General features: G+C 60.7%; 1 protein-coding gene across 4 annotated transcripts in view; it reads right to left on the bottom strand.

Annotated features, from left to right (window-relative positions):
• Nucleotides 1-4,008: 4,008 nt before the first annotated feature.
• Nucleotides 4,009-9,986, bottom strand: part of SPECC1L (sperm antigen with calponin homology and coiled-coil domains 1 like) — a 107,137-nt gene continuing 101,159 nt past the window's right edge. For all 4 annotated transcript variants that reach the window (XM_028527838.1, XM_036014234.1, XM_036014237.1 and 1 more), the window contains 3 exons: nt 9,289-9,405; nt 8,301-8,360; nt 4,009-6,697 (listed from right to left, as the gene is read on the bottom strand). In XM_028527838.1, the coding sequence (XP_028383639.1) occupies nt 6,608-6,697; nt 8,301-8,360; nt 9,289-9,405 (267 nt within the window). In that variant the 3' untranslated portion in view covers nt 4,009-6,607. The remainder of the gene's footprint in view (nt 6,698-8,300; nt 8,361-9,288; nt 9,406-9,986) is intronic.

Here is a 9,986-nt window from a genome sequence, read left to right as displayed (position 1 = left end):
CGGGCCTGCCAGCTGGGTTGCCCTGGTGCTACGGCTTCCCCAAGGGCCTTGTCTCACCTGTAAACTGGGCCTGTCTTGTTTCTGCCCTGCTGAGCCAGTCAGACCATGAGGTAGCAGCTGGAGGCACTGCCCAGCCAGAGGCCCCTCCCCCCAGTCCCTCTGCTTTCTATAGTTGCTTCTGGGCCTCCGGACTCCTGGGGTGTGTGAGGGGTGGATGAGGGGTGAGGAGAGCAAGACCCCCTGCTTCCACCTGTTGGGCCCATGTTCACGCAAGTCCTCACTCAACAAATGCATAAAGCACAGTTCATCTTGAGTTACCTGGGGCCCAGAAGGGACAGTGGGGATTCATGGGGCAGAGACCAACCCTCGGCCAATCGCAGGTCACTCTTGTTCCCTACTGCCCAGCGTGGGCCCCAATGATTCTCTCCCTTGCATTTTCCTTCTGGGGCCTAGCACCCTTCCCACCCAGACTTCCCCACGTGTGATCAGGCCACACTATCACACACGGTTTCCCACGCTCAGGGACTAGAGGGTCCATTTTTGCAGCTGGTCCTCAGAGCCTGATTGCCAGAGCCCTCAGAGTTCACCCCTGGGGCCCAGTGGGCAGCCCCCCTACACTCAGTGTGGGTGCCCCAGGCCTGGGGTAGCTGTGTCCTCAAGCCAGGGTGGTCAGGTAGGACCTGGCTCCCCCGAAGTCCCAGGGCCAGCTCCTCAGGCCCCCAGAACCTGCCTGCCCCAGAGTTAGAGCCAGGTCCCCAGTCTTCCCAGCAGCAGAGTCTGTCAGTGAAGGGCGCTGCTGCAATGGTCCTGGGTCACCTGTCATATGCCATTGCCCAGAGGCAGCACATGGCGAGGACCCTCCAGCTCAGCAATGGCAGGGAGCGGACATGTGGAAGGGCTGTTCACAAACATCGCCGCCCTCCCTGCCCAGTGGGGCAGACATGTTTACGGTTGACTCACATCCTCTCCAGGCTTTCCTGGGGACCCTCTGCTGTTGTACCCCCATCGTGAGGGGCCTGCACCCTGGCACCAGGAGCCATAAGGCCATTCCCATGGTCTGGCCTTGCTATGCTCTCACCAGCCCTGTCCTCCTCAGTCCTGAGAGGTTGCCGCTTCACCTGGGACAGGCTTCCGGGCCCAAGGGAGCTCCTAGGGCAGGGGGCACAGGGATGCCCTGCCAGGCCCCATCTTCTACCTCTGGGCCTTGCTGTCCCTGCCCTGCTGCAGGCCAGGCTTTGAAGGCTGTGGGCACCCGCCCTTCCTTTGGTGCAGGCCCAGGCTTCTGGGGCCAGCTGGGCTCTCCTGCTCCAGAATTCCGTTCTCAGACTCCTCACCCCCTCCCAGCCCGCTGGTTCTTTGTTCCTGTCCAGGATGCACCTGGGTGGCCTCTGGTCCCTGATTGTTTGCTGTGGGGCCAGCTGGGCCACATCAGGGAGAAAGAAATGCCAGACCCAGGACAAAGCACCAGTGGGTGCTAGGGCGGTATCATAGGGAGCCAACCAGGCAACCCTGAGGTACTTGCCAACTTCTCCTCCGGAAGGGAGGGGCACCAAACACTTCCTGGGGCTCCGGCATTGAGGGGGGGCACCTCATGGGGCTCCAGGTTATTTTCAGACTCAGGCAGCCCCGAGAAGGGAGCTCCCACACTGCTCACCACAGGGGCAACCCCATCCTCTAGCCCAATCCCGGGAAGATGCTTCAACCCATATTGACTTCTGGGGTCAAACAGCAACCCCACTAGGAGCCCCGTGCCTCCGAGCTGATCTGGGTACAGCAGGGAAGACGTGGAAACTGGAGCCCAGGTGGGCATGGGCCTAGTCCTGGGCTGGCCGGCGGGTGGGCAGCCCTGTGCATGCCAGTGCTTGCCATTCAGCACCCTGAGAATGGCCCTAAGCCGAGCCCAGACACAGCTTGCAGCAGCGGCTGGAACATGGAACCGCCCAGCCGCTCCCCACTCTCCCGCCCCAGGGGTCGCCCTACCCCACTTCAGAGAGTAGAGTGCCTGGCACCAGAGTCCAGGAGGGGCCCCTTGTTGGGATCACCATATTGCAGAGATGGGAACAGTCCTGACCTGTCCCAAATGTTGGTGGCAGACCTGTGCATGGGGGTGTGGGGAGGGATGACAACCTGGGTGTCCAGACTCTTGATCGGAGCAGCCTGCTTCCTGCTGGATGGGTGCTGGCGACCTGACATGCTCATCCCGCACTCTTCCCTGGGCCTTCTGATTCTGCCCCTCCTATAACCACAGATCCACCTCAGAACCTGGACCCACACACACCTGACGCTGGAGGCCTCCCCTGCAGGCTCCTGCGGCCTTCCCTTGCTCAGGGTGGCCTGGTGCAGGTCAGGTAGCATGGACATCAGGCTGTGCCCTGTCACTCTCCACCCTCGACCCTCCCTCCTGACCCCCACCTGCCTCCTGCACAGGCTCAGCCCAGGAGTCCCGAATGGCAGAGGTCGGAGCTCTCCCAGCTGCCGGGGCCTGACTAGAACCCACCCCTCACCCACATCCTGGAGAGCACGGTCCCTGTCCTCCACCTGAGGGCCGACAGACAGGCCCAGGCCGACTGAGGCTGTGTTAAGTGCAGACCTGAGTCGACGGGAAGGGTGTGGGGTCCTTTCTGGATCTCTCCTCCCTGAGGATCCCGTTTCCCTGTTTCTGCCTATCAAACCCCTGGCCCCAAAAGATTCTAGAACCTTCTCTAAGTCAAGGTGAAAACAATGCCCTTCCCACAGGTGCTGCCCTGGGACAGGCAGATCAAGTGTCAAGCTGAAGGCAGCAGAGCCCTCGGCTGCCCTACCACGAACCAAGTGTCCCCAGTCATCGAGGCCCAGCAGAGCGGAGAAGCCCCCTTGGGCCCCACGGCCTCTCGGGTCACAAAGTCTCACTACAAAAGGACCCCTCGGAGCCTGCTCCTGCGGCAGCTGGCATGTGTGGGCAGGGCAGCCCCACACCTGAGGGGCGTCAGCTAGGACATCCAGTGCTGCCCTCACTGCTCAGGGGTCCAGGCGGAGGTCTCCCTTCTACCTCTGCAACCAGTGTCCACTCCATGCACGGCCCATGCCACAGCCTTGCACTGACCACAGCAGGACAAGCTCCGCACACCACAGTGGAAGATGGGAGTGCAGGTTCTCAATGACAGCCCCAGGCCCCGGCAGGTGAGTGGGGAGGAGCAGGAGCCACGGCACTGTGCTCTGGAAGCCAGGACACACTGGGAGCCCACAGGCATCAGCACCCTCTCAGGGCGGGTGGGGGAGGGGTGCCCAGATCAACAGCACTCACAATTGACACACCCTAACTGAGGGGGTGGGCTCTGGGCCTCAGGAGCAAGTCAATTACTGGGTGGACCTTTGACCCTGGGAACAGGGTTGCAGGCCCAGGAAGGGCTCCCCTGGTCACACAGTGCAGAGCATGAGGTAGCCCCACAGGCTCTGCTGCGTGTGACGTGTGCCTCTCGGTGAGCTGCAGTGCTGCTGCGGCCGTGCTCACGGGCCCCAGTGACTCCACGTGGATGTGCAGGAGGAGGGGCCTGGACTGGCTGGTTGCCTCTGAGTAGTAACATTATCCATTTTTTAAAATTTCTCTGTAATTTTACATACCCTGAAAATTATCTCCAAGAAGATGCATTTCTAAAGAAACCTGCGAACATCAGGGCACTGCCCCCACCCCGAAAAAGCACGTGTTTGGGCTGCAACAGGGAACGTCAGGACCTCCCACCCCTCTAGGGCAGTTCAGTGCCGCTGTGGGGGTTCTCCGCACCTGGGGTCGCAGAACCGCCGGCCTGACCTGTGCCAGACCATCTGGGGCCCAGGCACCCAGCCCAGGCCAGAGCTGTGCACTGCAGCCCCGGGTGGGGTCTTTCCTGCCCCACCCTCCATGAGCCAGAGTGGGTGGCGACTGGCTTCGTGTGTTCTCCCCGACACGGCCAGTCCTGGGAGGCGGCCCCAGTCCCATCCACGCAAGGTCGGAAAGGCAGCAGTAGGTTGTGAACTAGGAAAGTCCAAGCCTTATGTGTTTCGGCAATTTTAATACATTCAAGAATATTTAATAGAACAAAATTAAAAAGTATCATCAGCAGAAGCCCGTGGGCAAGAGAAATAGAAATGTTAACTGGCCCTTTTGCAGTAATGCTTATGCTCGAAAGGAGGAAAAGTGACTTTCTGGAAGCTTCAAGTCACCTCACAATCACCTCAAGAGTATCATTTTCAGGTATATGTGACCATCTAGAACCATCCTATAAAGCCAAGTGTTGTAAGGATCCTATTAGAAAAGGCAAAAAGTCACACTTCCATAGTCTTCTCACCTGTGGTCCCACATGCAAATGTGGGCAGCCCAGCCAGGTACCACTGCAGGGCCTGTTGGCAGGGAGACAGATTGGTCCCCAGACAGGCTGAGTCCAGGCCAGTCCCTCCCCTCGACCACCCTCTGCCCTGTCACAGGCCCCAGGGCACCGTGCTGGACAACGCCAGCCCATCAGCAGTGGCCACCTTCCTCCAGGAGACACCGGAGACCCCTGACAGCAGGAGCAGCCAGGGTTGGCTCACCTGGCTAGAAAGGGACAAAGGTGTGAACTGCAGACCCAAGAAAGCCGCCCTTTTCAGGACAACTCCCCACCCCGCCAACATAATAAATAAACAAAAACCATGGCTGCAGATCAGACACACTGGTCCAGACCGGGGCACAGGCCTTTGTGAGGGCAAATGGGGGCAAGGGGCTGGGGCGCCAAGGGCCAGCTGTGGAGAGACACCAGTCGCTCTCACCAGAGCAGCCCCTCGGTGGACAGCACCTGTCAACAGAGCAAGAACAGAAGCAGAGCCCAGGCCTGGAGGATGGGACAGGCGTCCACTGAGGTCTGTCCGTGTGCTTGGAGGCTGGGTGCTGCTCACCAGTCTCTCCTCCCTTAGCCAAAAGCGGGCATTTCACAAAAAGCCCTCCATCGAGGCAGCAGCAGGAGCAGCCAGGTTAGGACATCTGGACGAGGCGGAAAGGCCTTCACCAGCTACCCGGTGACTGTGGCCAGCAGGCAGCACACACACGCACAGCCCGTCTCATCACGGCCATCACCTCCTTTTCTAGGCTACAGACGCGCTGAACTCCCGGCCTAGAATGTCAGGCTTGAATGAAGAGGCCTCATCCCACACTGGCCGGCGTCCTCCTGCAAGTCCCCTCCTTGCACCTGCCGCTGGGGCAGCGACCCTACTTCTCCTGGTGGCAGCTCTTCCTCATGCTCCTTTCCCGGTGCTAAACATAGCTGTATTCTGGAAGCAACAGGTCTTGGCATCATTCAAACCAAAAGCTACCGCGTCAGGAGCACAAGAGACTCGGGCCCAGTTTCCGAGGAGGGCCAGGCCCCAGTCCGAGGCCACTCCCAGGGAACGCCTTGGAAGATGCGGCTCTGGTCCCAGCCGTGCAGAGGGGGCTGTGGTGCGGCTTCCTGACGCTTGGAAGGTGGCCAGGGTGGCAGGGCTGGGGACCAGCTCCACCCCGGGCTGCGGTGGCACCCGAGACCCTCTGCGTGGTGGCTGCCCTTGCAAGGAGAGTTAAGGCACTTCCTTAAATTCTGGCCTAGGAGGATTACATCTAGGCAACTCAGAGTGACTTGAAATTACACTGTCTGTGTTCCCTCGAGTTGATTCGTCTTTTTCTCCTGCAACTGCCAACTCTGTTCCTGGCTTTCGCCATGCTCACGTCCAGGTTTGGATTTTATCTCTAGGCTTACTAAAGCAATTCACCTGTGGTGCTAATACAACAGGAGCTACTGTCCCTCGGTATTGCTCTTGAGGAAAAAAAGTTTTTAAACTAGAGAATTCCTAATGATCAAGTCTCTTTTCCAGAACCCTAAAGCCAGAGCTGGGTTTCCCAGATGCGTCGAGGCTGGAGGACAGGTCGGCTGAGCAGCGGCAAGGGGCCCCCGGCCCGTCTCCCGTCCACACGGGCCCAGCCCCGTGACCATGACCGGGGCAGTGGCAGCGGGGGGCCCGGACTGCGAGTCTTCATCACCCTCGAGCTGGGTCTGAAACCATCTAACTCGAGTCGGCTGTCACAACCCTCCACACGGAAGGGGTCGCTGCCCCACTGCTGTGGTGACGCACTCCTTCGAACAAAGCCCAAGTGGAGAGCTGAGGCCCTGCCTGGGCTGGGGAGCAGGAACCTCTGGCGGGCCCCGGGCTCCCTGCTCGGCCTGCAGGGCGGCGGCGGCGCCTGCCCTGGCAAGCAGCCGGGAGTGCCGTGGCTGAAGCTTTCACTACGCCCCTGTGAGCTGCCCACGTCATTTAACCCCCTTCCCCAAGTTCAGCTGCACAGGAGCCTCATTTTAAAGACCCCGCAGCACCGACACAGTCAGTATTCTCTTCGGAAGGGAAGCCGCAGTGGCACATCAGCGTGGCCGCAGGGTGCTGAGTCCACGCTGGCCTCTGACTGGACAGGTCATGTGGAAGATGCCCGGCTGAGTTGTGGGCCACACAGGCCCAAGTTCTCCCAACTTGGAGGTCCTGGGCTGACAGCTCACACGCTTGGGGGCAGCCCACAGAGTTGCTGAAAGCTTTGCGGGGCGCGCAGCTAATGGCGGTGGTGTCGCCTGGTGGCCGGGGAGGCCTCCGGGCGCGCTCAGGTCTCGAAGTACTTGTAGATTGCCGTCACGTACAGCATCACGTTCTGCCAGTCGGGCCGCTCCGTCCGCACCATCTCATTGATGTCCTGGCGGGGGAGGAAGAGGCCTGGTTAGAACTCCACGTTAGTGCCTCGCCCATCTCCACAGCTGCCCTGCCACAGCAGTGCGGGCTCCTGGCGCTGGGCAGGGCGTCTGAGGCCCTGGTCTAAGCCTGATCATACATGCCAAGGGCCTGGCCAAGATGCCTGCTCCCTGCGTGTCCGTGTCTCCCCCAAGCTGCCCAGCCCTGCTCAAGTCCCACACCGGGGTGACCTCCCTGCTTCCCAAGGCTGGGAGGGTTTCATCTCCTGGAACCCCCTCCCCTGCCTGCCTCTCTTCTCAAACCCTCCCCGTGTCACTTCTTAGGGGCCCCCCCAACCAGTCACCGTCCTGGGAAGGCCTGTGCAGGGAGGGCTCCAGGACTCGGCATTCTGATGCCCTTCCCGACAGCGGGCGTCTCAGACCGCCAGAGGGACTGTTCTCTAACTGCCCTCTGCAGGATACCCGTGACCTGTGAGCTGCTAACTGATGTGGGCGTGTGAGTGTACTCGGGCAACCCCGGGCGCTGCTGCGTGACCGGGGGTCTCCCAAGGAGACCCGCCGAAGCCAAAGACACCTGTGACTTTCCCAGGGAGACCACCGGTCTCCACTGCACGGCTCTGCATGGCCCCCCGGGCAGGGTGGAAAGGCTGCCCACTGGTGACGTGGTGCAGAACCGCCCACTTTTCATCTATTAGCACTTTACGTGTAAGAACGTAGAATATCCTGATGAGGGACTCTGGGACTCCAGGAGCCGTGTTTATGCAGTGCTACACGGGCGCGCTTGCAGTGTGAATACTTCCTCAGGGCGGGGTGACAGGTGCCCCCGGGGCGGAGAGACAGCACCCGAGGGAGAGCTCGGGGTCCCTGCCCTGGCCCCACGGGTTCTTCACTCTGTGGAAGCCCCCGAGTTGCGCCCTGACAACCCTGTAGACGGCGCCTCAGCACACAGCTCCCCTCATGACGGTTCCTGGGTGCGGAGGGACCGGCTCGGCACTGGGGGCAGCCTCCCCTCCCAGCGCCTCGGAGCCAGTGACAAGGAAAAGCCCGACAGAAGCACGTCTTGCACGAGCTGCTGCAGGTGCCAAGCAGAGGCCTCAACAAGACCCCGAGACACGCGGGTTTTCTACAGCCCATTTCCCGCTCCGTGAGGGGCAGTTTCCATGACCCTCGTGGAGTGCGGAAGCCACTTGTTTGGCTTCTAAAGCCACCTTCTGGGACTCGGCACTCGCCCTCTCCCTCTGGTTCGGCAAACTAAGACAGACTGTTGGAACGTGCCTCTGACGGTGACATCTGTGAACTTGCTAGCACTTTCCTTCTGACCGAGGACGCGGTGATGGAGGAAGGCGACTAAGGAAGCCTGGCTCAAGGTCGCTGGGGCTGTAATGGAGGCCACCCTCCCAACTTGCGGCACTTCCTGTGAGGCGTGAAGTGCCCACGGGCAGGGTGGAACCCCGACTTCGCCTGCACCGGCTTGCCCAGCTGGGGCGGGGCCTGCGCAGCCTCCTCCTCAGGCCGCCACACCACCCAGGCACCTCCCTGAACACAAGGCGAGCGCGTCCTGACGAAAAGAAGAGCCTGGCAGCGACTCCGCAGGGGAGACGGACTCACCAGTGTGGACTTGATGCCGACGCTCTCAGCCGCCTGGAAGGCCAGGGTGAAGTTCCTCCGCTGTAAAAGAAACCGTGTGACTGGGGCAGACAAGCAAGGCCAGGAGCAAGGCGACCGGACTACACACGATGTCAGGGAGAGACAGACGCACACCCCCTCTTGGCACACCCCCGAGGACCACCGGAGAGCCCTCAGCGCTCCCGACCGACCACAGGGGCCCAGCACCACGCTCGCCACCCTCCGCAGGGCCCCGCCGGCTCCACTTGTTCCAGCTGTGGAGTGGTCCCCAAACCCTCGTTCCTTCTCCACTATAGAAAAGGGTCGCTTCCAACACATCAGCCCACAGCCACGTGAACCCCCAAAGCTAACACGAAATAAGAAACACCTGTTAGGAGGGCTTCCTCACTGGGAGAACCTCCGAGGGCTGTCTGAAGGGCACGAGGGGCTGATGTTGGGGTACACAGGAGACTGGAGGAGAGCTTGAGCCTGGGTCCTCTCCCAGTACCCATCTGGGCAGGGGCTGTTCCCTGACCCTGCCCCGAAGCAGCTCCCTGAGTGGGACATCTCAGAGCACAGCCGGGCCTGCATGGAGCTGTGCTTTCAGCCAGCCCTGGGCCCAGAGGCGGCGGGAGGCTGGGCTGCTGTGGTTGGCGCTGCCTCGATCGGCCGTCCTCGGCTACTTCTCGGTGAAGCCCTGATTGTTAATATTGTCACTGCAAGGACTGACAGCTCCTACTAGGAGTGTCATTACTCGTGTACCAGGCAAATGTCCCACACAAGGCGGGTGAGGGACTGGCTGCCTCAGCACAAGTAACCTGGACCCAGCATAAGAGCAAGCCAGAACGGGGCCACCCTGAGCCAGCACTGTGGCGTGTGCAGTGCCAACAGTGCGGCCCCATCGGTGGAGGGCGCCGCCTCCATGCCTCACTCCCCGCCCCCTCTCTGCGAGGAGGGTGCCTGGAGCTGGGCTGCCCGCAGCCCGCCTCACCTTGTCCTGGCTGTTCAGTTCCTGGTACGGGATGTGGGCCGGGAGGTAGGTGTGCAGAAGCGCGCAGAAGGCCAGCCCGTCGTTCCAGCTGCTGCTGAAGTTTGTAATGTCGATATTCTGAAGATGTAAAACAAACAAAAAACACATAAGCAACACAGACTGATCTTCCCAGAACCGCTGAGGAGGGTGAAGGGGTCTGAGATGCCGCAGGCCATCAAACCCTGAGCAGGGCATGCCTCTGGGGAAAGCCCAGCGTGCTGGGGGCTGGGTCTGGAGACCCACCTGGTGTCAATGACTGGCCCCTTCACCCATTCCCCCACGCCGGCCCACCCACTGCCCCTCCCCCGAAGAACCCTGGGCATGCGGCCCACAGCTCTGCAGTCTCACGGGGCACTGGGGAATAGACGGTCTAAGTTAAGAAAAGTTCCGGTTTAGCCTGACCTCCCCTGTTAGGGACTCAAGGCAAATATTTACAGAGTTAGGGGCTCTGCATTCTGAAGCCACCAACAGCCGCCATCCTGCGTCAGGAAACACGTGGAGCCAAGTGACACGGTGGCTGTGAGCTGCTCCGAGAGCCACCTCGACGTGGAAGAGGCACCTCACTCCACACTCCCGTTAACTGACCTGCTACTAACGAAGTAACCTGCCATTCAGAATATTTTATTATATGATGGTGCAGTTCAGCTAGGAGGTCGCCT

This window comes from Phyllostomus discolor, chromosome 13 (genome assembly GCF_004126475.2).
Source record: "Phyllostomus discolor isolate MPI-MPIP mPhyDis1 chromosome 13, mPhyDis1.pri.v3, whole genome shotgun sequence".
In the NCBI taxonomy this organism is placed as follows: Eukaryota; Metazoa; Chordata; class Mammalia; order Chiroptera; family Phyllostomidae; genus Phyllostomus; species Phyllostomus discolor.
Note: the sequence above shows the minus strand (reverse complement) of the source record. Positions and strands in the feature narration are given on the sequence as shown.